Raw genomic sequence first — 25,784 nt, 5'->3', positions numbered from 1 at the left:
GGAGAAAGCTCTCAGTTTTTCCCCATTGAGGATGATATTAGCTGTGGGCTTTCAAAAATGGCTTTTATGATGTTTAAGTATGTTCCTTCTATCCTGACTTTCTCGAGGGTTTTTATCAAGAAAGGACGCTGAAATTTGTCAAATGCTTTTTTCTGCATCGATTGACAGGATTATATGGTTCTTTTCTTGTATTAATGTGATGTATCACATTGATTGATTTGCGAATGTTGAACCAGGCCTGCAACCCAGGAATGAATCCTACTTGATCATGGTGAATAATTCTTTTTATATGCTGTTGAATTCGATTTTCTACTATTGTCTTGAGAATTTTTGCATCCATATTCATCAGGGATATTGGCCTGTAGTTCTCTTTTTTTACTGAGTCTCTGTCTGGTGTAGGAATCAAAGTAATGCTGGCTTCATAGAATGAGTCAGGACGTTTTCCTTCCCTTTCTATTTATTGGAACAGCTTGAGAAGGATAGATATTATCTCTGCTTTAAATTTCTGGTAGAATTCCCCAGGGAAGCTATCTGGTCCTGAACTCTTATTTGTTGGGAGATTTTTGATAACTGATTCAATTTCTTTGCTGGTTATGGGTCTGTTCAAGCTTTCTATTTCTTCCTGTTTGAGTTTTGGAAGTGTGTGGGTGTTTATGTAGTTTGTGATTTTCTAGTAACATCCATTTCCTCCAGATTTCTCAGTTTGTTGGCATATAATTTTTCATCATATTTTCTTATAATTGTATTTCTGTGGTGTTGTTTGTGATCTGTCCTCTTTCATTCATGATTTTTTGATCCTTTCTCTTTTATTTTTGATAAGTCTGGCTAGAGGGTTATCAATTTTTTAAATTCTTTCAAAGAACCAGTTCTTAGTTTTGTTGATCTTTTCTACTGGTTTTTCTGCTTCTATATCAGTTATTTCTACTTGAATCTTTATTATTTCACTTCTTCTGCTGGCTTTAGGCTTTATTTGCTCTTCCTTTTCTAGATACTGTAAATGTAAGGTTAGGTTGTGTGTTTGGGACCTTTCTTTCCTCTTGAGGTAGGCCTGAATTTCAATATACTTCCCTCTTAGGAATGCCTTTGCTTCATCCCAAAAGTTTTGGACTCCCGTCTTTTCATATATATATATATATATATATATATATATATATATATATATATTTATATAATATATCTATATTTATATTTTATTTATATTATATAAATATATATATATTTCATATATATATAATCTTCTTCAGTCCTGTTACTTTCAGACTGATTATTGAAAGATATGAATTTAGTGCCATTCTGTTACATGTACAGTTGGCATTTCTGGTGATATCTCTGTTCTTTTCTAGTCTTTGTTGATTTTAGACTTTTTTTCTTCCACTCAAAGAGTTCTCCTTAAAATTTCTTGTTACAGGTGGTGTAGTGGTCACAAACCACTTTAATTTTTGTTTGTATGGGAAACTATATCTCCTATTTTGAATGACAAACTTTCTAGATAGAGTATTCTTGCTTGTGTAACTTTCCCATTCAGCACATTTATTATATCTTGTCTTATGGTCTTCCAAGTTTCTGTGGACTGATCTGCTATGAATTTGATGTATCTTCCCTTGTAGGTTAAGGACTCTTTTCCCTTGCTGCTTTCAAGATCCTTTCCTTATTTGTGTATTTTGTGAATTTGACTATGATATATGTTGGCAATGGCCATCTTTTGTTGAATTTAATGTGGGTTCTCTGTTTCTTGGATTTTGATGTTGTGTCCTTCCCACAGATTAAGGAAGTTTTCAGCTACAATTTGCTCACATAAACCTTCTGCCCCTTTTTTCTGTCTTCATCTTCTGGGATCCCTATAATATGAATGTTATTACTTTGTGATAGATCACTGAGTTCCCTAAGTATGCCCTCATGATCTCTGATGTTTGTTTCCTTCTTGTTTTCAGCTTCATTATTTTCTGTAATTTTATCTTCTGTACCACTAATTTGCTTCTCTCCCTCATCCAGTCTCATTTTTTACAGCCTTCATTTAGGTTTTCATCTCAGTTATAGCATTTTTAATTTTGGCCTGACTAGATTTTATTTCTTTTATCTCTGCAGAAAGGGATTCTCTGGTGTCTTCTATGCTTTTTTCAACGTTTTTTTTTGTTTTTTGTTTTTGTTTTTTTTTTTTTTTATTTTTGGGACAGAGAGAGACAGAGCATGAACGGGGGAGGGGCAGAGAGAGAGGGAGACACAGAATCAGAAACAGGCTCCAGGCTCCGAGCCATCAGCCCAGAGCCTGACGCGGGGCTCGAACTCACAGACCGCGAGATCGTGACCTGGCTGAAGTCGGACGCTTAACCGACTGCGCCACCCAGGCGCCCCATCTATGCTTTTTTCAAGCCCAGCTAATATCCTTATAATCATTTTATTTCATTTTATTATTATTATTTTAATCCTTATTTATTTTTACGAGAGAGAGAGAGTGCAAGTGGGGAGCAAAAGAGAGAGAAAGAAACACAGGATATGGAGCAGGCTACAGGCTCTGAGCTGTTAGCACAGAGCCCAATATGGGGTTTGAACCCATGATCGGCAAGTTCATGACCTGAGCCGAAGTCAGACACTCAACTGGCTGAGCCACCCTGGTGCCCCAATATAACTATTATTTTAAATTCTAGTTCAGACATCTTACAATCTGCATTGACTAAATCCCTGGCCATCATATCTTCCTGTTCTTTCTTTGGAGGTGAATCCTTCCATCTTGTCAGTTTGGAGGAAGAAAATAAATAATAATAATAGAATGAAATAAAAAGTGTTTAAATCAAATAAAGTAAGATAGATCTTAGGTGTGTTTTGGTCTGCTTGTTAAAAGACACTTAATAGAAAAAAAAGAAAAGAGGAAGAGAGAAAAATTAAAAATTAAAAAAATTAAAAAATAAAATAATAAATAAATAAAGTAAAATTTGCTCTTTTCTGTATCCAAGAAACAAAAGAAAAATAAACAACAAGAAAAAATAGAAATAGAAGCAACAATAAAATGAACACATGAACAACAACAAAAAAACTGAAATGAAGCTAGATCCAGCTTCCCCTAGAGCTGAAACTTTGCAGCAGTCTATGTTTAGTAGAAGTTCGTGGAAGGGATTTGTGCTGGTCTTTGGGTGAGGGGTCTGCTGCTCTGATTCTAGTGGAGATGTGCCTGGAGGGCAAAGGCAGGCAGGGTTTAGTGTAATGACTCATTCTCCACTTGGTGGCTCTGGTTAGCTCCCTAAGGTCAATCAGCGTTGGTGGACTACTGGTGAAAATGGACTCTAGTCTCGAGAGTGGAAAGTTTGCACGTTGACAGTCACCCCTCCTGGGTCTCTCACTTCCATCAGCTCCCCACCTACCTCCTGTCTGTGTCTGAGCTGTCTGCCTACAAGGTGGTGCCTCTATCCAGAGTTTTATCTTAGGTGTAGCTGTGTTTCAAAGCTCCATGCTTCATACTACCCCCCCCCCCCCCCCCATGGTTTGGACCAGCAGTGATCTTCTGGGGAAGGGTCTCACCATGCTGTGGCCAGGGCTGGCTTGTCCTAAGAAAGTCACACCACTGTGTAGTGGCAGTGGCTCAGAGTTTATGGTAAATTTCAACACACAACCACCACCAGGGCTCTTACAGAGAGGTCGTATCACCTCTACCAGATTCACTCCAATGAGGGGAACCACTTCTCCCCATGTGACCAGGGGCTATTCAGACCATGCTGTCTGCTTCAGGGGTCCTCCCTGATTCCTTACCAGAGCACTACCAGGAGCTGACCTCTGAAACTTCAGTATCTGCTTTGCTATTTATAAAGACCTGGTGGTATTGAAACCTTTTCCTTTTTCCCCCTTCAATTTTTTGGGGGAACATTTTTCTTGTGCAGTCCCCTGTGTGTGTTTTCTCTCTAACTGCTTTCAGGGGGAATGCATTCATGCACAAATATGATGTGCTGTTCTCCCTCCCCCTCTGTCTTTCTTCTCTCCACGAAAATGACTCTTTTCCCTCTGTGCCACCACAGCTCTTCTCTCCTCCAATTCACCTCTCTGCACCATATACCTGCTGTGTTCTCTCCCACAAATTTTGCATATTGCTCTGTTAATCTTCAGATCAATTCCCAAGGTATTCAAAATGGTTTGATGTTGATCTAGTTTTGTTCAACAGATGAGAAAATCCCAGGGTTTCCTTACTATTCCACCATCTTAACTCCTCATCCAGGAACTTCTTAAGTCTTGCCACTTTTAAGACTTTTCTTTATCACTATAATTTGAAAATTTAATTATAATATTTCTTAAGGTTGGCCTGCTTTTGTTGATTTTAATAAGAGTTCTCTGAGCCTCGTGGATTTGGATTTTCTTTTGTTCCTCAGATTAGGAACGTTTCCAGCTATTATTTTCTCAAATAAATTTTATGCCCTCTTTATCTTTCTTTTTCTTCTGAGACTCCTATAACACAAATGTTATTGTGTTTGATGGAGTGACTGAGTTGACTAAGTCTACTCTTGTGTTCCATAATCATTCTTTCTCTCTTTTTTTCAGCTTTATTATTTTTCATTATATTGTCTTCTTTATCACTTATCCATTCCTCTGCTTCTTCCATCCTTGTGGTCATTATATTTAGTCAGTTTTGAATGTCAGTTATCACATTTTTCATTTTTGGTTTTTAATTCTTTATATCCGTAGTAAGGGTCTCCCTGATGTCTCATATGCTTTTCTCAAGACCAGTGAGTATCCCCATAGTTGTTGCTTTAAATTCACCATCAGACATATTTCTTATATCTGTTTTGATTACATCTCTGGCTGTCGCCTTCTCTTGTTCTATCTTATGGGATGAATTCCTCTGTCTTGGCATTTTGCCTAAGTCTCTGTCTTCTTCTCTGTGTTAGGAAATCCTATTAAGTCCTGCTCATTAATGTAATGGCTTTATGAATAAGAGGTCACATACTGTCCAGGGCCTGGCACTTCAGGGAGAGTCTCTGATGTGTGCTGCATGCACTCTGCTGCTGTCATTTGACATCTCTATCCTTCAGACCAGTCAGCTGCAGAGGCTCTCCTTGGCTGGAGTGGGCAGTGTTTGGACCATGAACAGAGTGTGGTGAGTTTTCCCTAGGTGTGCTCTGTTTTGCACGTTAAATAAGACCTGATGCTACCTCCACTAGAACAGAACACACAGAACTGTCTAGTCAGTAAACATAATGTGGACAGAGGTTTATGCTGGTCTTCTGAGTAAGAGACCCACCATGCTGGGACTGAGGCAAATTTTACCTATAAGTGCAGTACTGGCATACCACATGGGGTGCTGTGTTATTTACAGAAGGTGGTACTATGTTTATGCTAAGGGGCAGGGAAGGGAAATGGCACCAGCCAGCTCCCATGTACCTGGAAAAGGGTCTCCATTCTTGCAGTTCTCAGGGAGTCATTCTAAGAAGAGTAAATAATCTCCAACCTGTGTGTATCAGGTATTTTTTCAGTCACTGTTTTCACGTTATCTGACTGTGGGTTGTTTGTCTGCCTTCTCTCCAGAAGCAGCACAGTGCTCTCCATATTCAATCCCAGCCATGCCTGCTGACTTTTAAAACTCCAGGATTTAGACACAAGGTGTGGGCAGGGACCTGTGATGGTCTTCTGGGGGAGGGAATCACTGCACTGAAACAGAGGAAATATTACCAAGAAGTATAGTCTCATAAGGGCACAGGGGTGTAGGACTTGGAGCAAGCACACCAGGCAGCCAATGTTGGAGCCAAGCTGCCCTTGGTAGGTAGCTCTGCACTTACGCCTAAGGGTGGGAAAGAAAAATGTGTCCCCTGGATCCTTTGTCCCTGGAGAGCCCTCTCTAGAACCTTGCCTCTCATGGCAATGCTCCAAGAAAGCAAATTATCTTATTGTGTGCCCCAGGAGATCCTGAGATTCTGATGAATACCCTGGGATTATTTGAAAGCCTTCTCTCTAGAAATAGGGCAGAGTCACAATGCAAGCTTGCAAAGGTTAAAACTCCAGTCTTCAAGCCCCACTTGTTACAAAACTGCACAAAATCAGCTGCTCTCATTTTTTCAACCAATGGCTTCAGTGATGTGTTTGTATATGTGTTCCCATATGTGCATCATTCTCTCTTGAATTTCTCCATAACCAGGGCTCCTTCCCCTTGACAGCAATTGTCAATGTTTTTCCATCAATGTTGACTCTATATATTCTACCTTTCTCAAACTGGCTTCTTCACAACCTCTAGTGTGGAGATAAATCTGAAAGATTTACTCTGAAAGTTTTACTCTGAAAGATTTTTTGGGTAAATAGAATTATTTGATATATCTAAAAGTGTTTCAAATGAAGACAAGTATTGTGTGCTCCCAAAACACAGCATCTGTGTTCCAGAGGAAATGATAAGCACTCCTAAAGAACTACACTTATGTTTTCAGAATGTTGTCTAAAATCATCCAGGTAAAAAGTCCCACACTCGAACCATGCTTCCACATTCTCCTTTAAACAATGACATTAAAGATATGTGCTTCCCTAAAGCTAGCTTCCTTATCAACCCCAGTTTAGAGATATCCAAGTAAAAACCACAAAAATAAGCCAAATAGAAGACCCAAGCACCTTGCATACCTCCAAATACCGCAGTGGTTTGAGCCTCCAGTTGGGTATTCTCTCACACCAGTAAAACTGTTCCATGGACCAGCGAGGAAGAGGGCCATCCATTGTCATTTACATACTTTCCAGATGCCAAGATGATCTGTTGCTTTACTGACAGCCAATTGCACAGGGCTGATGTTCACAGAAAGGACGGACCTCTGTGGCCATAACAGGCCCCAGTTCAACACACAGGCCAGCATTGCCATCATACAGGCCTCAAAATCCACACCATGTCCTCTAGGGCCTCCACTACAAGCAGTGGCATCTTTCACCTGGCATGGTGGGGGAAATGGTGAAACCATGGCCAAGATGACGTCCCACTGAAAGACACAAGGACACCAAGGAGCTAAACAACAGATTCGCATGAGGAGTCAGGAGGGGAATTTGGGAAGGAAACAAAAAGCTCAAGGACAAGAGCCTTCCAGGGCACGTGGAGACCCACAAACAGAAGAGAGACACATGTGGGACTGTCGAGGTTTTATTAAATTCAAGCCCAAGGGCCGAAACCAGATGGCTAAATAGGTCCTCAGGATTCCACCCCACAATGGTCCCCTCCATTGGTCCTCAGCATAATCCTATTGAGCAAGATTTTTATGTCATCATCTCTCTTTGAGACCATATGAGTTCTCATCATTGACCTAACCAAGGCAGTCCCCATGCGCCTGTGCTTCCCAACCCCATGCACAACATGCTTACCAAAGAGGGTGTCTTGAATGTGAGATGGCTGGGGTGGCACCTTAGTGTGGGCATATTCCAGAAGCTGGGCCAATTGATTATGTGGGCCAGGTGGGATCTTCATTTGGGCAGGGGATCTGTGGACAGAGTGTAACACAGCTGTGACAACAGCCTTCCCCATTGCTCCTGACCTTCTGGGCAATGGGCATGAGCCTTGAAGTTGTAGCACCATGACTCCACCTATGACATAAGCAAGACTTGAGGGATGGCAGGAAGGCTCCAAAGTAGCATGCAAGGTCCTCAGTGCATATGTGTCCACCTGACACAAAGGAAACCTAGGCCCCCACAGGGAGATGAGAATGGGAAAAGAGCCACCAAGAGGCAGGCCTGCAACACAGGTCACCAAGTGAGTGAGACACTTGGAGAGAATGTGGCAGGCAGAATCATGGGCCATCGCTGGTAGGGCCCTGCCCTTGGCTTCAGGAAGAATGGGCAGAGATGGAAGCCAGGGATGGGCCCAGGGCTGTTGAAGACATGGGTGTCCAAGCTCATTGATCAGTGGAAACGAATGCCTCCTTGGCAGAAAATGTATATGGAGACCTGAGGAGCTACACAACGGCCACCTGGCAGGTAAATCCCTGCTCTGAATGCAGCTGTTCAGAGACCTACAGAAAGATTCCTGGGGTGCTCATGGGACTGGTGTGCATCCCACCAGCATACACATCCATTCCCAAAGAGTGCTGCTATGAGTTCTCTGTAGGGACACCTCATCCCTTCCTATTTTTGCATATTGGGCTAGAAAAGGGAGAATCCAGCACAGTTCTAAAGCCATGTCAACATCATTGGTAACAGAAAAACAAGCATGCCCTGGGTTGAAGCACCATCCCAAGGGGTGATGGCCGGAAAGCCCATTCCAGGTATGGGAGGATGCCTGGACCCATAAGGCAATGCATCCAACATAAGAGGGCTCATTGGGAAGACCTGGGAGCCAAGAGGGAATACCTACATTCGGGGTCCCTGAGAGCAGCAAGCACTCTTCAGGGAAGGTCTCCCCACTATCCCAGAGTGCTCTAAAGCCATCCAGCTGAAAGTCCTGTTCCTGCCACCCTCCCCTTGTGCCCATTCTAGAAAATGTGGGCGGGAGCCCTTTCCTTCAGGAGTTTGCCATAGGCTCCAAAGCCCACAGCAGGACCTCGAGTCCCTCCCAAAACCTTAGCAATTCTGACATCAAGATGAAAAACATGCTAAACCAGTGAAGGGAGACCATAGGCCCTTGAGAAATAGGAGCTTTCCAGGGAACTTGGAATCATTGCAGGAGACACAGATTACATACATATGGTGTCAGGAAAGCACATGGCACAGGTGTGATATTCAGGGACATGCCAGGCCTCTGTGTCAATGATGGGGCCCAGGTACCACACACTGGCTGGTGTTGCCCTGAGGCAAGCCTCCCCATCAGGGAATTGCCACATCCCCTGGGAATTCCATCTACTCATACTGTAATCCACACACTTCACATGATGGGGGCAATGGCAAGACCCTGGCCACAAAGAAATCATCCCACTGAAAGACACAAGGACACCTAGGGAGCTTATCCAAGGATCCAAGTGAGGCATTCCGGGACACAATATGGATGGGCACACAAAGCCCCAGAGTGGGAGCCCGTCTTAGTCACGTGAAGGCCCATAGACCAGGGAGAGCCACACTGGGGAGCCTCAAGGGATCAGTTGCCTGGAGCCCCATGTGACAGCACCTTTCCAGGGCCACAGGGGTGGGATCCTGAGGCAGAATCCTCAGGATGGTGGCCTCCAGTGAGCCTCAGCATAATCCCATTGTGCATGATATTTAGGTCATCATCTCTCTTCGAGACCATATGAGTTCTCATCATTGACAAAACCAAGGCAGTCCCCTCCCACCTGCATCCTCCTCCTGCCAGCTCAACATGCATACCAGAGATGGTTTCAAAGAGCAGGGTGACTAGTTGGGCATATGGCTTAGGGCCTATTCCCCAAGCTGGGTCAAATTAGCCCTCCATGTGCCCAGCAGGATCTTGGTCTGGGCAAGGGCTCTGTGCAGAGAGAGGCAGCTCAACCATGAGAATGACATTCCCAATGGACTTCACCTTGTGGACATGGGCACAAGCCCCGAATGCATGAGGACATGACACCATAAATGACACCAGCAAAAATCCAGCGATGGCAGGAAGGAATGCTCCCGTGTGGCACTAAGGCCCTCAGCCTGTGTGGTTCCACTGGACACCAGGGAAAGCAGGAACCCCACAGGGAGCTGAGCATGGAGGCTGCACTGGAAGTCAGCAGGCCAGCTACACGGGTCCACCCACTGCGTGATTGGGACACATCTCGGTGAGCCAGTGGCATGCAGATTCCCAGGCCATGTCTGACAGGGCCTGGCCCTGGGCTTTGCCCGAAATGGGCAGGCATGGCGGCCTAGAACAGGCCATGGATGCTGCACCCAGAGGATGCACACAAAGATTCCTGGGGTTATCAGGGCCCTGGTGTACCTCCCACCAGTGTCCACCTCCACCCCAAAACATCACTGCCTCATGTCTCCCATGGGACAACTCGTTCCTTCCGATCTACGCACTTAGGATTAGTGCAGGGAGAGGGGTTATCATGATTCCCAAGTGACTTAAACCTCATTGAGAAGAGCATGCACAAGACAAGGATGTCGGCTTGCCCTGCCTCAGGGCACCACCAAAGGGCAATTGTCAGGCAAAGCTCCATCCAGTTGAGGAAGACCCAGGAGCCCCATAAGGACATGTGTCCACCAGGAGTGGGCCCATAATGAAGATCTGGGAGACAGGAGTCCCACTTGCCAATTGGGGTCCCAGCCAAGCTCCCAGAAGTCCTCAGGGACTGTCACTACCCGCTATGCCAAAGCTGTCCAGGATCCAGCCATGTAGCCCCTGGCCTGGCTTCTTCCTCCAATGCCCATTTCGGGAAATTTGGGTGGGAACTCTTTCCCGTAGGAGGTCATGGGGGGCTCCAATGCCCACTGCAGCACCTTGCATGCCTCCAAGGGCCTCGGCGATTCTGATATCAACCTGAGCTCCCTCCCACACTGCAGAAAGTGGACCATGGGCAGACAAGAAAGAGGATCCCTCTGGGGCCATGGAAACACTTGCAGGAGCCACAGGAGACCTATTATTTCCCAACAGCCCACTGCACAGGGCAGACTTTCAGGGCATGCCAGCCCTCTGAGGCGATGATGGGGCCCCAGTCCTACAGGCTGGCTGGCATTGCCCTGAAGCCAGCCTCCCCATAGGGCCCATGTGCCCTGGGGCCCCTGTCTGCTTGCATAGGCATCCACTCACCTCACATGGTGGGGTCAATGCGGAGACCCTGATCACAAAGATGATGTCCCACTGAAATACACAAGGACACTCAGGGAGCTTAGCCAGGCCTCTGAGTGTGGGCTCCCGGGATGCACTAAGGATGGCCACACAAAGTGCAAGAGTGGGAGCAGTTTTAGGCACGTGGTGGCTGATAGACCAGTGATAGCCACAATGGGAAGCCACAAGGGATCAGAAGCCTCGAGGCCCAGGTGCCAGCACCATGCCAGGGCCACAAGGGTCCACAGGTCCCACCTCAGGACGTTGCTCTCCATTTGGCCTCAGCGTAACCCTATTTAGCATAATTTTTAGGTCACCATCTCTCTTTGAGTCCATATGAGTTCTCATCATTGACCCAACCCAGGCAGTCCCCACACACCTGTGCCTTCGCCCCGCAGGCTCAACATGCTTACCAGAGATGTTGGGTGAAGCGCAGGATGGCCATTTAGACTCCTGGCTTGGGGCCTATTTCTGAAGCGGGGCCAAACTATACACTATGCAACAGGTGGGATCTCAGTCTGGGCATGGCCTCTGTGCAGAGAGAGGCAGCTCAGGCATGACAACACTCTTCCTTATCGGACCTCGCCTTGTGGCCATGGGACTGAGCCTTGAATGTGTGGGGCCATTCCCGCATTCAGGATGCCAGCAAAAATCCAGGGATGGCTGGAAGGATGTGTCCAGCCCGGTGCCAGGTACAATGTACACCAGGGAAAGCAGGGCCCCTAGAAGGAGCTGAGCATAGAGGCTGCAACAGCAGGCAGCAGGCCAGCCATACAGGTCCCCCCACCATGTGATTGGCACACCACTTGTTGATCTGGTGGCATGCAGAATCCCAGCCATGGCTGGCAAGGCACGGCCTTGGGCTTTGCCAGGAATGGGCAGGCATGGTGGCCTGGAACAGGACATGGATGCTGCACTGGTGGACCTCTGCAAAGATTCCTGGGGTGCTCAGGGGCTAGGCATGCATCCCACCAGCATCCACATCCATCCCCAAACAGCGCTGTCCCATGTCTCCCATGGGGACAACTCATCCCTTTCTGTCTTTGTGCTTAGGTTTAGCACAGGAGGGTGCACAAGACAAGAACCCTGTCCTGTCCTGGGACACCGGCCAAAAGGCCATTGGCAGGCAAATCCCCAATCAGTCTGGGGAACACTACATGGCCCCATGAGGCTGCATTCTACTAGGAGTGGGCCCATCAAGAGGACTTGTGAGTCAGCAGCCAAGCAGGACACTAGGGGTGACAGCCAAGCTGCGGGCACGCCTCAGGGACCATCTACCTGCTATTACAAAGCTGTCTAGTATCCAGCTAAGTAGTTCTGGGTCTGCCCTCTTCCTCCAATGCCCATTGTGGGAAATTTGAATGGAAACTCTAACCTGCGGGAGGTTGCGGGGGGTTCCAATGCTGAGCGCAGCACCACACCTCCTCCAAGGGCCTCAGTGTTTCTGAAAACGCCCTGAGTGCCCTCCCACACTGGATAATTCAGCCCATGAGCCAGCAAGAGAGAGGATCCCACTGGGCACCATGGAATCACTTGTAGAGCACAGGTGACCTATCCTTTACTGACAGCCCACTGCGCAGGGCAGACGATCAGGGACATGCCAGCCTTTTGGGGCGATGACGGAGCCCCAGTCCACAGATGGCTGGCGTTGCCCTGTGGCCAGGCTCCCCAATTGGCCCAAGTGCACTTGCCCTCTCGCTACTCACACAGGCATCCACTCTCCTCCCATGGTTGGGGCAATGGTGAGACCCTGGCCACATGACAATGTCCCACTGAAAGACCCTAGGACACTGAGGGAACTTAGTTAGGCTTCCAGGGAGGTGTCCCAGGATGCACTAGAAATGGGCACACAAGCACCATGGCGGGAGGCTGACTGGGCAAGTAGAGGCCCATAGATCAGGGAGAGCTGCCCTGGGGAGCCTCGAGGGATCTGTTGCCTCCAGTCCCAAGTGCCAGGGCTTCGACAGGGCCACAGGGGTCACCAGAATACCGCCTCAGGTCAGTGCACTACATTGGACCTCAGCATAATCCTTCTGAGCGTAATTCTTAGATCATCATCTCTCTTTGAGACCATATGAGTTCTAATCATTGGCCCAACCAAGGCAGTTCCCACGTGACTCTGTCTTCACTCCTTCAAATCCACATGAGGATTTGTGAAGAGGGTTTGTGAAGTGTGGGTTGGTCATTTGGACCCCTAGTTCCAGGCCTATTCCAGATGCTGGAAAAACTTCCCTCCATGTGCCAGGTGGGATTTCAGTCCGGGCACAGGATCTGTGCAGAGAGTGACAGCTCAAGAATGACAAGCTCCTTCCCCATCAGACCTCACCTTGTGGCAATCAGACAAGACCAGAATCCGTGGGTCTGGGACTGCATCCATGATGCCAGACAAAACCATGGAATGGCAGTAGGGAAGGGTGCAGAGTGGGGCCAAGGCCCTCAGCCTCTGTGGTTCCACTGGACACCAGGGAAATCAGGGCCACACAGGAGTCTGAGCATAGAGTCTGCAACATCAGGCACAAGGCCAGCCACACAGGTCTACTCCTAGCGTGATTGGGACACCACTTGGTGGGCTGTTGGCAGGCATAATACTGGGCATTGGATTGCAGAGACTGGCCATGGGCTTTGCCAGGAATGGGCAGGCATAGTGTCCTGGAAAGGGCCATGGCCACTACCCCAGGGACCCAAGAAATAGATTCCTTGGGTGCTCAGGGGCTTGGCGTGCATTCCACAACCCTCCACCACCGTCCCCAAACAGCGCTGCTCCATGTATCCCATTGGGACACCTAATCTCTTCTGGTATTTGAGCTTAGGGATAGTGCAGGGAAAGGGGCTACCACGGTTCCCAAGCAATGTCAACATAATTGGGAATTAAATGCACAAGACAACAACCTGACATTGACGTGTCTTGAGGCACCCATTGAAGTGCGACTGTCATGCAAAGCCCCAACAGAGTGGGGGAAGTCCTAAGGACCTCACAAGGATAGAAATTCAGAAGATGGGGCCAAGGTGAAGACCCTGGGGCCAAGAGCCCCATGCCACTCGGGGTCCAGACCAAGCTGCAGGCATTTTTCTAATACCATCCACCCGTTATGCCAAAGCTGTCTAGTGTCCAGCCAAGTAGCCCCAGCCAGGGCCCCTTCCTCCAATGCCCACTGCATGATATTTGGGCGGACCACTTCAATGCAGATCACACTGGCCATCAGCAATGAACACCGCAGCACCTTGCAGTGCCTTCTAATGCCTCAGTGATTCTGCCATCCACCAGAGTGCCATCCCACACTGGAAAACGTGGCCCATGGGCCGTAAGTAAGAGGATCCTGCAGGGGACCGTGGCATCCCTTGCAGGTGTCACGGGTGACCTGTTTTTTCCAGACAGCCTACTGCACAGGGCAGACATTCAGGGACACACTCTCTGGGACGATGACAGAGCCCCAGTCCCACAAGATGGCTGGCATTGCCCTGAGGGCAGCCTCGCGAATTGGCAAAAGGGCACTGGGTCTCTGGGTACTCACACAGGCATCCACTCTCTTCCCATGGTGGGCTCAATGGCAAGACCCTAGTCACCAAGATGACTTCCCACTGAAAGACACCAGGACACCGAAGGGGCTTAGTTGGGTTCCCAGGGATGAGTCCCAGGAAACACTAATAATGGGCACACAATGCCCCAGGGTGGGAGCACATCTTAGTAATGCAGAGGTCCAGACCAGGGAGACCCCCACTGGGGAGCCTCGAGGAATCAGTCACCTCGAGCCCCAGGCTCCAGCGCTATGCCAGGGCCACAGGGGTCCCCAGGATCCCACCTAAGTGGGGTACCTTCTAGTGGGCCTCAGCATAATCCTATTGAGCATAATTGTTAGGTCATCATCTGTCTTTGAGACCATATGAGTTCTCATCATTGACCCAACCAAGGCAGTCCCCACCTGCCTCGGACCTTTATCTGCCAGCTCAACATGCTTACCAGAGAGGGTTTGTGATGCACTGGGTGGACATGAGGGCCCCTGGCTCGAGGCCTGTTCCCAAAGATGGGCCAAACTCCCCTCGTGTGCCAGGTGAGAGCTCGGTCAGGGTACAGGATCTGCGGAGAGAGAGGCAGCTCAGCAATGATGAACGCCTTCCCCATCAGACCTCACCTTGTGGCAGAGGGAGGGATCTCTGAACACGCGGGGCTGGGACTGCATTCATCACACCAGGAAAAATCCTGGCCTGGTGGGAAGGAAGGCGGCAGTGTGTCCCAAGGTCCTCAGCCTCTGTGGCTCCGCTGGACACATGGGAATTCAGGGCCCCACAGTGGACTGAGCATGGAGGCTGCAAAAGCAGGCACCAGGCCCCATGCACAGGTCCTCCTGCAATGTGAATGGGACACACCTTGGTGGGCCGGTGACAGGCAGAATCCCGGGCCTTGGCCCAAAGGGACCAGCTCTGCATTTTGACAGGAAGGGGTGGGCATGGGGTCATGGAAGGGCTCATGAACACTACCACGTGGATGCAATGTCAAGATCCCTTGGAAGATCAGGGCCCTGACAGGCATCCCACTAGCATCCACCACCATTTCTAAGCAGCGCTGCTCCATGGATCCCTTGGGGACACCTCATACCTTACAGTCTTTGAGATTATGGTGAGGGAAGGGTGAGGGGCCAGCACAGTTCCCCAGCGACATCAAACTCCCTGGGACTTGGGGCACAAGTCAAGAACCCCAGCGTGACCTGGCTCGTGGCACCGACATAAAGGGCCATTGTCAGGCAAAGCCCCATCCAGTTACAGGATGACCCACGGGCCCCATAAGAAAATGCGACCACCAGACGGTGCCAATGGTGAAGAACCTGGAGGCAGGAGCCCGCATGCCACTTGGGGTCTGGACCATGCTGCCAACATTTTTCAGATACCGTCTACCCATTATGCCAAAGCTGTCTAGTGTCCAGCAAGGTAGCCCCGGGCCAGGCCCCTTCCTCCAAAGACTATTGCTTTGGAGGTCTCAGAAATCTGGACTCACTGCATCTACACAGGAGGTCACATTGGCCATCTGCAATGCCCACCGCAGCACATCGCGTGCGTACTAAGGCATCAGTGATTCTGACATCAACTGGAGTGCCCTCCCATACTGGGAAACGTGGCCCATGGGCCATCAAGTAAGAGGATCCCGCAAGGAACTGTGGCGTCCCTTGCAGGTGTTGTGGGTGACCTGTTTTTTGCAGGCAACTTAATGCACAGGTCAGACGTTCAGGGACACGCCAGCCCTCTGGGGCGAGGACGAAGTCCTGGTCCCACAAGATGGCTGGTGTTGCCCTGAGGCTCCCTCGCAAGTTGTCCAAAGGGCACTGGGTCTCCGGGTACTCACACAGACATCCACTCTCTTCCCATTGTGAGCTCAATGGTGAGACCCTGGTCACCAAGGCGACGTCCCACTGAAAGACACCAGGACACCAAGGGAGCTTAGTTTGCTTTCCACGGATGCGTCCCGGGAAGTAGTAGTGATGGGCAAAACGCCCCAGGGCAGGAGCACGTTTTAGGCATGTGGAGGCCCAGAGACAGGGGAAAGCGCCACTGAGAGCCTTGAGGGATCTGTCCCCTTGAGCCCCAGGGGCCAGTGCTACACCAGGGCCTCAGGGGTCAACAGGATCCCGCCTCAGTGTGGTGCCCTCCACTGGGACTCAGCATAATCCTATTGAGCATAAGTTTTAGGTCATCAAATATCTTCGAGACCATATGAGTCCTCATCATTGCCCCAACCAAGGCAGTCCCTACCAGCCTCTGCCTTCTACCCGCCAGCTCAACATGCTTACCAGAGAGGGTTTGTGATATGCAGGGTGGCCATAGGGGCCCTTGGCTCAGGGCCTGTTTCCGAAGATTGGCCACACTCCCCTCCGTGCGCCAGGTGAGATCTCGGTCGTGGGGTGGGACCTGCACAGAGAAAGGCAGCTCAGTAATTACAAGCACCTTCCTATTAGACCTCTTTTGTGGCAATGAGAGGGATCCTAGAATTCCCAGGATTGGGATGGCATTCATGAAGCCAGCAAAAATCCTCGCCTGGCGGGAAGGAAGTTTGTAGCGTGTCCCCAAGGCTGTCAGCCTCTGTGGCTCCATGGGACACCGGGAATTCAGGGCCTCACAGGAGTCTGAGCATGGAGATTGCAACACCAGGCAACAGGCCCCATGCACAGGTCCTCCCACAAAGTGATTGGGAAACAGCTTGGCGGGCTGGTATCAGGAACAAGCCCGGGCCTTGGCTGGCAGGGACTGGCCCTGCATTTTGCCAGCAATAGGCAAGCATGGGGCCCAGAAGGGCCCATGGATGCTACCACGCAGAGGCAATGCCAAGATCCCTTGGGGGATCAGGGCCCTGAAGGGCCTCCCACCAGCATCAAACAACGTCACCAACCATCGCTGCTCCAAGGCTCCCGTGGGGACACCTCATCCCTTCCCGCCTTTGAGATTACAGTGAGGGAAAGGTGAGGGGCCAGCACACTTCCCCAGTGACTTCAAACTCACTGGCACTTGGGGTCACAAGTCAAGAACCCCAGCGTGCCCTCGCTCATGGCACCAACCAAAGGACCACTGTCAGGCAATTCCCATCCAGCTACAGGACGACCGACGAGCCCCATATGGACACATGACCACCGGGGGGGGGGGTCAATGGTGAAGAACCCGGTGCCAGGAGCCCACATGCCACTTGGGTTCCAGGCCACAATGCACACATTTTTCAGATACCATCTACCCGTTATGCCAAAGCAGTCTAGTGTCCAGCCTCATAGCTCCGGGCCCGGCTCCTTCCTCCAAAGCCCATTGTGTGAAATTTGGGTGCACCACTTCCATGCAGGAGGTCACTTTGGCAGACTGCAATGCCCACGGCAGCACCATGCGTGCCTACTAAGATATCAGTGATTCTGACATCAACCAGAGCACCCTGGGAAATGAGGCCCATGGGCCTTCAAGTAAGAGGATCCCACAGGGACCGTGGCATCCTTTGCAGGTATCGCGGGTGACCTGTTTTCTCCAGACAGCTTAGTGCACAGGGCAGAAATTCAGGGACACGCCAACCGTCTGGGGCAAGGACAAAGCCCCAGTCCCACAAGTTGGCTGGTATAGCCCTGAGGGCGTCCTCGCCAATCAGCCCAAGGGCACTGGGTCTCTAGGTACTCACACAGGCATCCACTCTAATCCCATGGTGGCCTTAATGGCGAGACCCTGCTCACCAAGACGACGTTCCACTGAAAGACACCAGGACACTGAGGGAGCTTAGTTGGGTTCCCAGGGATGAGTCCCGGGAAGCACTGGTAATTGGCACACAATGCCCCAGGACGGTAGCATGTCTTAGGCGTATGGAGGCCCAGAGACCAGGGAAAGCCCCACTGGGGAGCCTCGAGGGATCGGTAGCCTCAAGCCCCAATTGCCAGTGCTACGTCATGGCCACAGTGGTCCCCAGGATCCCGCCTAAGTGGGGTGCCCTCCAAAGGGCCTTAGTGTAATCCTATTGAACATAATTTTTAGGTCATTAACTGTCTTCGAGGCCATATGAGTTCTCATCATTGGCCCAACCAAGGCAGTCCCCAAATGTCTCTGCCTTCTAACCACAGCTCATCATGCTTACTAGAGAGGGCTTGTGATGGGCAGGGTGGCCATGAGGGCCCCTGGCTCGGGGCCATTTCCAAAAGACAGGTTAAACTTCCTTCCGTGCACCAGGTGGGATCTCAGTCGGGGCGCGGGATCTGTGTAGAGAGAAGCAGCTCAGCAATGACAAACACCTTCCCCATCAGACCTCACCTTGAGGCAATGGGAGGGATCTCAGAATGCACGGGGCTGGGACTGCATTCATGATGCAATCGTGCAATCCTGGCCTGGCCGGAAGGAAGGCTGCAGCATGTCCACAAGGCCTTAGGCCTCTGTGGCTCCACAGGAAATAAGGGAATTCAAGCCCCACTGGAATTTGAGTATGGAGGCTGCCCAGCAGGCACCAGGCCACAATCACAGGTCTTCCTGCAGTGTGATTGGGACAGACATTTGCGGGTCAGTAGCAGGCAGAATCCCAGGCCTTGGCTGGCAGGGACCGGCCCTGCATTTTTCCAGGAATGGGCAGATATGGGGCCCTGGATGATCCCACAAACGCTACCACACAGACGCAACACCAAGACCCCTTGGGGGAACAGGGCCCTGACAGGCATCCCACCAGCATCCAACACTGTCTCCATCAGCGCTGCTGCATGGCTCCCATGGGGACACCTCATCCCTTCACGTCTTTGAGATTATAGTGAGGGAAAGGTGAGGGGCCAGCACGGTTCCCCAGCGTCTTCAAACTCACTTGGACGTGGGGTCACAAGTGAAAAACCGCAGTGTGCCCTGGCTTGTAGCACCGACCAAAGAGCCATAGTCAGACAAAACACCATCGATCTGTGGGACAACCCATGGAACCCATAAGGACACACGACCACCAGACGGTGCCAATGGTAAAGAACCCGGGGGCAGGAGCCCGCATGCCACTTGGGGTCTTGACCATGCTGAGAGCATCTTTCAGATTCCGTCTACCCATTATGCCAAAGCTGTCTAGTGCCACTCAGGTAACCCCGGGTTCGGCCCCTGCCTCTAAAGCCCATTGCATGGAATTTTGGCACACCGCTTCCATGCAGGAGGTCACAGCGGCTGTCTGCAATGCCCACCGCAGCACGTCGCTTGCCTACTAAGGCATCAGTGATTCTGACATCAACCGGAGCACCCTCCCACACTGGGAAACATGGCCCATCGTCTGTCAAGTAAGAGGATCCTGCAGGGAACCATGACATCCCTTACAAGTGTTGTGGGTGATATATTTTTCCAGACAGCCTAGTGCACAGTGGAGACGTTCAGGGACACGCCAGCCCTCTGGTGCCAGGAGGAAGCCCCAGTCCCACAAGATGGCTAGCTTTGCCCTGAGTGCTCCCTCGCAAATCGGCCCAAGGGCACTGGATCCCAGGTACTCACACAAGCACCCATTCTCCTCCCATGGTGGGTTCCATGGCGAGACCCTGGTCACCAAGACGACATCCCACTGAAAGAAACCAGGACACCAAAGGAGCTTACTTGTTTTCCCAGGGATGAGTCTTGGGAAGCACTAGTAATGGGCACACAATGCCCCAGGGCAGGAGCACATCTTAGGTGCTCGGAGGCCCAGACCAGGGAGAGCACCACTGGGGAACCTCAAGGGATTAGTCGCCACGAGCCCCAGGATCCAGTGCTATGCCAGGGTCACAGGGGTCCACAGGATCCTGCCTTAGTGTGGTGCCCTTCACTGGGACTTAGCATAATTCTAATGAGCATAATTTGTAGGTCATCATCTGTCTTCAAGACCATATGAGTTCTCATCATTGACCCAACCAAGGTACTCCCCTCCCACCTCTGCCTTCTACCCTCTAGCTCAACATGCTTACCAGAGAGGTTTTGTGATGTGCAGGGTGTACATGGGGGCCCCTGGCTTGAGGCTTGTTCCAAATTATGGGCCAAACTCCCCTCCGTGAGCCAGGTGGGATCTCGGTCGGGGCGCAGGATCTGCGAGGAGAGAGGCAGCTCAGCAATGACAAACACCTTCCCCATGAGACCTCATCTTGTGGCAATGGGAGGGCAGGGCTGGGACTGCATTCATGACACAGTCCTGCAATCCTGGCCTGGAGGGAAGGAAGGCTACAGTGTGTCCACAAGGCCCTCAGCCTCTGTGGCTCAACTAGAAACAAGGGAATTCAGGGCCCCAGAGGAGTCTGAGCGTGGAAGCTGCAACAGCAGTCACCAGGGCACATGCACATGTCCTCCTGCAGCATGATTGGGACAGACCTTGGTGGGTCGGTGGCAGGCAGAATCCCGGATTTTGGCTGGCATGGACTGGCCCTGCGTTTTGCCAGGATGGGCAGGCATGGAGACACAGAAGGAACCATGAACCCTACCACACAGACGCAACACCAAGATCCCTTGGGAGAACAGGGCCCTGACGGGCATCCCACCAGCATCCAACACTGTCTCCCTCAGCGCTGCTCCATGGCTCCTGTGGGGACACCTCATCCCTTCCCGTCTTTGAAATTACGGTGAGGGAAGGGTGAGGCTCCAGCATGGTTCCCCAGCAACTTCAAAATCACTGGGTCTCCGGGTCACATCAAGAACCCCACCATGCCCTGCCTTGTGGCACTGACCAAAGGGCCATTGTCAGACAAAACCCCATTCGGTGGTGAGGTGGCCCCTGGGGCCCATAAGGACACACGACCACCAGACGGTGTCAATGGTGAAGAACCCAGGGGCAGGAGCCCGCATGCCACTCGGGGTCTTGACCATGCTGAGAGCATCTTTCAGATACCGTCTACCCATTATGCCAAAGCTGTCCAGTGTCCTTCCAGGTAATCTTGGGCCCAGCCCTTGCCTCCAAAGCCCATTTCGTGAAATTTGGGTGCACCGCTTCCAAGCACGTGGTCACATTGGTCACCTGCAATGCCCACCGCAGCACGTTGTGTGCCTACTAATGCATCAGTGATTCTGACATCAACTGGAGTGCCCTCCCACACTGGGAAACGTGTCCCATGGTTCTTCAAGTAAGAGGATCCTGTGGGGGACCATTGCCTCCCTCACCGGTGTCGTGGGTGACCTGTTTTTTCACACAGCCAAGTGCACAGGTCACACTTTCAGGGACACACCAGCCCTCTGGGGCGAGGATGAAGCCCCAGTACCACAAGATGGTTGGCGTTGCCCTGAAGGCTGCCTCACCTATCGGCCAAAGGTCACTGGGTATCCGGGTTCTCACACAGGCATTCACTCAGGTCCCATGGTGGGCTCAATAGAAAGACCATGGTCACCCAGACAACGTCCCACTAAAAGACACCAGGACACCAAGGGAACTTAGCTGAGTTCCCAGGGATGAGTCCCAGGAAGTACTAGTAACGGGCACGCAGCACCCCAGTGCAGGAGCATGACTTTCACGCGTGGAGGCCTAGAGACTGGGGAGAGCCCACAGGGGAGCCTCAAGGGATCCGTCAACTCGAGCTCCAGGTGCCAGTGCTCTGCAAGGCCCAAAGGGATCCCCAGGATCCCGCCTCAGTGCTGTGCCTTCCACTGGGCCTCAGCGTAATCCTATTGAGCATAATTTTTAGGTCATCATCTGTCTTCGAGACCATATGAGTTCTCATCATTGACACAACCAAGGCAGTCCCCACCCGCCTCTGCCTTCTACCTGCCAGCTCAACATGCTTATCAGAGAGGGTTTGTGATGCACAGGGAGGCCATGGGGGCCCTGGCTTTGGGCCTGTTCTGAAGATGGGTCAAATTCCCCTCTGTTTGCCAGGTGGGATCTCCGTCGGGGTACGTGATCTGCACAGAGTGAGGCAGGTAAGCAATGACAAATGCCTTCCCATCAGACCTCACCTTTTTCCATGGAAGGGACCTCAGAATGCTTGGGTCTGGGACTGCATTCATGACATAATCCTGCAATCCTGGCCTGGCGAGAAGGTAGGCTGTAGCATATCCACAAGGCCCTAAGCCTCTGTGGCTCCACTGGAAACAAGGGAACTCAAGCCCCACAGGAGTCTGAGCATGGAGGCTGCCACGGCAGGCACTAGGCCACACGCACAGGTCCTCCCACAGAGTGATTGGGACAGACCTTGGCAGGTTGGTGGCAGGCAGAATCCCCGGACTGGGCTGGCAGGAAACAGCCTTGCGTTTTGCCAGGAATGGGTTGTCATGGGTCCAAAGAAGGGCCCGCGAACGCTACCACGCAGATACCTTGGGAGAACAGGGCCCTGACGGGCATCCCACCTGCATCCAACACTGTCTCCATCAATGCTGTTCCATGGCTCCCTTGGGGACACCTCATCCCTTCCCGTCTTTGAGTTTACAGTGAGGGAAGGGTGAGGGGCCAGCACGGTTTTCAGGCGCCTTCAAACTCACTGGGACTCAGGGTCACAGGTAGAGAACCCCAGCGTGCCCTGGCCTGAGGCACCGACCAAAGGACCATTGTCAGAGAAGGCCCCATACAGCTGCCGGATGACCCCTGGGGCCCATAAGGACACACGACCACCAGACGGTGCCAATGGTGAAGAACCAAGAGGCAGGAACCCGCATGCCACTCGGGGTTGGGCTACGCTGCCAGCATTTTTCAGATAGCATCTACCCGTTATTCCAAAGTTGTCTATTGTCCATTCAGGTATCACCATGCCTGGCCCCTGCCTCCAAAATCCATTTTGTGAAATTTGGTTGCACCGCTTCCACGCAGGAGGTCACATTGAGGGTGTGCAATTCCCACCACAGCATCTCGTGTGCTTAGTAAGGCATCAGTGATTCTGACATCAACTGGAGTGCCCTCCCAGACTGGGAAATGGGGCCATGGGCCGTTAAGTAGAGGATCCCGCAGGGGACGGTGGCATCCCTTGCAGGTGTCGCGAGTGACGTGTTCTTTCCAGACAACCTAAGGCACAGGGCAGATGATCAGTGACACGTCAGCCTTCTGGGGCGAGGACAAAGCCCCATTCCTGCAAGATTTCTGGCGTTGCCCTGAGTGCTGCCTCACCAATTGGACCAAGGACACTGGGTCTCTGGGTACTCACATGGGCATCCACTCTCCTCCCATGGTGGCCTCAATGGTGAGACCCTGGTCACTAAGACGACTTCCCACTGAAAGACACCAGGACACCGAGGGAGCTTAGTTGGGTTCCCAGGGATGAGTCCTGGGAAGCACTAATAATAGGCACATAACACCCCAGGGTGGGAGCACATCTTAGTAATGTGGAGGCCCAGACCAAGGAGAGCCCCACTGGGGAGCCTCAAGGGATCGGCAACTCGAGCTCCAGGTGCCAGCACTATTCCGGGGTCACAGGAGTTCCCAGGATCCCGCCTCAGTGCGGTGACCTCCATTGGACCTCAGCATAATCCTATTGAGCATAATTTTTAGGTCATCATCTGTCTTTGAGACCATATGAGTTCTCATCATTGACCCAAGCAAGGCAGTCTCCACCTGCCTCTGTCTTCTACCCGCCAGCTCAACATGCTTACCAGAGAAGTTTTGTTATGGGCAGAGTGGCCATGGAGGTCCCTGGGTCATGGCCTGTTCCCAAAGATGGGCCAAACTCCCCACTGTGCTCCAGGTGGGATCTCGGTCACGGCACGGGATCTGCACAGAGAGAGGCAACTCAGCGATGACAAAACGCCTTCCCATCAGACCTCACCTTGTGGCAATGGGATGGATCTCAGAATGCATGGTGCTGGGACTGCATTCATGATGCAATCCCACAATCCTGGCCTGGTCGGAAGGAAGGCTGCAGCATTTCCACAAGACCCTCAGCTTCTGTGGCTCAAGTGGAAACAAGGGAGTTCAAGCCCCACAGGAATCAGTGCATGGAGGCTGTCACAGCAGGCACCAGGCCACAAGCACAGGTCCTCCCAAATCCTTGTTGCGACAGATGTTGGCGGGGCAGTAGCAGGCAGAATCCCGGGCATTGGTTGGCAGGGACTAGCCCTGTGTTTTGTCAGGAATGGGCCCACGAATGCTACCTGCAGACGCAACACAAGATCCCTTGGGGGAACAAGGCCCTGAAAGTCATCCCACCAGCATCGAACACTGTCTTCATCAGCAGTGCTCCATGGCTCCCATGGGGACACCTCATCCCTTCCTGTATTTGAGATTATGGTGAGGAAAGGGTGAGGGACCAGAATGGTTCCCCAGTGCCTTCAAACTCACTGGGACTCAGGGTCACAAGTCAAGAACCCAAGCATGCCCTGGCTCATGGCACCGACCAAGGGCCATTGTCAGACAAAACCCCATCTAGTTGCGGGATGACCCACGGGCCCCATAAGGACATGCAACCACCAGACGGTGCCAATGGTGAAGAACCCGGGGGCAGGAGACTGCACACTACTCCGGGTCAGGGTCACACTACCAGCATCTTTCAGATACCTTTTACCCATTAAGCTAAAGCTGTCTAGTGTCCATCAAGGTAACTCCTGGTCTGCCCCCTACCTCCAAACCCATTGCGTGAAATTTGTGTACATCACTTCCATGCAGGAAGTCACATTGGCTATCTACAATGCCCACCACAACACGTCGCTTGCCTACTAATGCATCAGTGATTTTGACATCAACTGGAGCACCTTCCCACACTGGGAAACGTGGCCCATGGCCATCAAATAAGAGGGTCTCGCGCAGGATCATTCCATCCCTTGCAGGTGTTGCAGGTGACCTGTTTTTTCCAGACAGCCTAGTCCACACGGGAGTTGTTCAGGGACACGCCAGCCCTCTGGGGTGAGGACGAAGCCCCTGTCCTACAAGATGGCTGGGGTTGCCCTGAGGGCTCCCTCGCCAATCGACCCAAGGGCACTGGATCTCCTGGTACTCACACAGGCGTCCACTATCGTCCCATGGTGGGCTCAAGTGGGATCCTGGTCACCATGGCGACGTCCCCCTGAAAGACACCAGAACACCGAGGGAGCTTAGCTGGGTTCCCAGGGATGACTCCTGGGAAGCATTAGTAATGGGCACAAATACCCAAGGGCGGGAGCATGTCTTTGGCGTGTGGGGGCCCAGACCTGGGAAAGCCCCACTGGGGAAACTACAGGGATTGGTCGCCTCGAGCCCAGGTGCCAGCGCTACACCAGGGCCACAGGAGTCCCCAGGATCCCGCCTCAGTGCTGTGCCCTCCACTGGGCCTCAGCATAAACCTATTGAGCATAATTTTTAGGTCATCATCTGTCTTCGAGACCATATGAGGTCTCATCATTGATCCATCCAAGGCAGTCCCCTCCCGCCTCTGCCTTCTACCCTCCAGCTCAACATGCTTACCAGAGAGGTTTTGTGATATGCGGCATGGCCATGGGGGCCACTGGCATGAGGCTTGTTCCTGAAGAAGGGCCAAACTCCCCTCTGTGACCCAGGTGGGTTCTTTGTTGGAGCACAGGATCTGCACAGAGAGAGGCAGCTCAGCAATGACAAAACACCTTCCCCATCAGACTTCACCTTGTGACAATGGGAGGGATCCCAGAATGCGCAGGGCTGGGACTGCATCATGACGTAATCCTGCAATCCTGGCCTCTGGGAAGGAAGGCTGAAGCATGTCCACATGGCCCTCAGCCTCTGTGGCTCCACTGGAAACAAGGGAATTCAAGCCCAACAGGTCTCTGAGCATGGAGGCTGCCACAGCAGGAACCAGGACACAAGCAC

General features: G+C 51.4%; 1 protein-coding gene, 1 long non-coding RNA gene and 11 other non-coding genes across 13 annotated transcripts in view; all 13 read right to left on the bottom strand.

The window, feature by feature from the left end:
• Positions 1 to 20,953, bottom strand: part of LOC132668827 (uncharacterized) — a 130,209-nt gene extending 109,256 nt beyond the window's left edge. Inside the window, exons 1-7 of the mRNA XM_081795816.1 lie at positions 20,801 to 20,953; positions 20,032 to 20,265; positions 16,417 to 16,534; positions 15,972 to 16,038; positions 14,595 to 14,711; positions 7,306 to 7,421; positions 6,583 to 6,929 (exon numbers count right to left, since the gene is read on the bottom strand). Of these exons, the coding sequence (XP_081651942.1) occupies position 7,421; positions 14,595 to 14,711; positions 15,972 to 16,038; positions 16,417 to 16,534; positions 20,032 to 20,265; positions 20,801 to 20,953 (690 nt within the window). The 3' untranslated portion in view covers positions 6,583 to 6,929; positions 7,306 to 7,420. The remainder of the gene's footprint in view (positions 1 to 6,582; positions 6,930 to 7,305; positions 7,422 to 14,594; positions 14,712 to 15,971; positions 16,039 to 16,416; positions 16,535 to 20,031; positions 20,266 to 20,800) is intronic.
• Positions 7,169 to 7,248, bottom strand: LOC132670563 (small nucleolar RNA SNORD115). The gene has a single exon (XR_009606792.1). It is a non-coding gene; the product is annotated as a small nucleolar RNA SNORD115 (small nucleolar RNA).
• Positions 9,098 to 9,178, bottom strand: LOC132670567 (small nucleolar RNA SNORD115). Its single transcript, XR_009606797.1, has one exon. It is a non-coding gene; the product is annotated as a small nucleolar RNA SNORD115 (small nucleolar RNA).
• Positions 10,913 to 10,993, bottom strand: LOC132670565 (small nucleolar RNA SNORD115). The gene has a single exon (XR_009606794.1). It is a non-coding gene; the product is annotated as a small nucleolar RNA SNORD115 (small nucleolar RNA).
• LOC132670568 (small nucleolar RNA SNORD115) lies at positions 12,651 to 12,731 on the bottom strand. The gene has a single exon (XR_009606798.1). It is a non-coding gene; the product is annotated as a small nucleolar RNA SNORD115 (small nucleolar RNA).
• Positions 14,458 to 14,538, bottom strand: LOC132670553 (small nucleolar RNA SNORD115). Its single transcript, XR_009606783.1, has one exon. It is a non-coding gene; the product is annotated as a small nucleolar RNA SNORD115 (small nucleolar RNA).
• On the bottom strand, positions 16,280 to 16,360 carry LOC132670562 (small nucleolar RNA SNORD115). The gene has a single exon (XR_009606791.1). It is a non-coding gene; the product is annotated as a small nucleolar RNA SNORD115 (small nucleolar RNA).
• On the bottom strand, positions 18,086 to 18,166 carry LOC132670560 (small nucleolar RNA SNORD115). The gene has a single exon (XR_009606790.1). It is a non-coding gene; the product is annotated as a small nucleolar RNA SNORD115 (small nucleolar RNA).
• LOC132670566 (small nucleolar RNA SNORD115) lies at positions 19,895 to 19,975 on the bottom strand. The gene has a single exon (XR_009606795.1). It is a non-coding gene; the product is annotated as a small nucleolar RNA SNORD115 (small nucleolar RNA).
• Positions 20,954 to 21,693: 740 nt separating the features above from the next.
• LOC132670547 (small nucleolar RNA SNORD115) lies at positions 21,694 to 21,774 on the bottom strand. Its single transcript, XR_009606777.2, has one exon. It is a non-coding gene; the product is annotated as a small nucleolar RNA SNORD115 (small nucleolar RNA).
• Positions 21,775 to 23,119: 1,345 nt separating this feature from the next.
• Positions 23,120 to 25,519, bottom strand: LOC132668340 (uncharacterized). Its single transcript, XR_009605539.1, has 3 exons — positions 25,407 to 25,519; positions 24,965 to 25,029; positions 23,120 to 23,741 (listed from the first exon to the last, which is right to left on the bottom strand). It is a non-coding gene; the product is annotated as an uncharacterized LOC132668340 (long non-coding RNA).
• On the bottom strand, positions 23,487 to 23,567 carry LOC132670554 (small nucleolar RNA SNORD115). Its single transcript, XR_009606784.1, has one exon. It is a non-coding gene; the product is annotated as a small nucleolar RNA SNORD115 (small nucleolar RNA).
• LOC132670558 (small nucleolar RNA SNORD115) lies at positions 25,270 to 25,350 on the bottom strand. The gene has a single exon (XR_009606788.1). It is a non-coding gene; the product is annotated as a small nucleolar RNA SNORD115 (small nucleolar RNA).
• Positions 25,520 to 25,784: the final 265 nt, after the last annotated feature.

Source organism: Panthera onca, chromosome B3 (assembly GCF_046562875.1).
Source record: "Panthera onca isolate mPanOnc1 chromosome B3, mPanOnc1 haplotype 2, whole genome shotgun sequence".
NCBI lineage: Eukaryota > Metazoa > Chordata > Mammalia > Carnivora > Felidae > Panthera > Panthera onca.
This window is presented reverse-complemented; position numbering and strand designations above follow the sequence as displayed.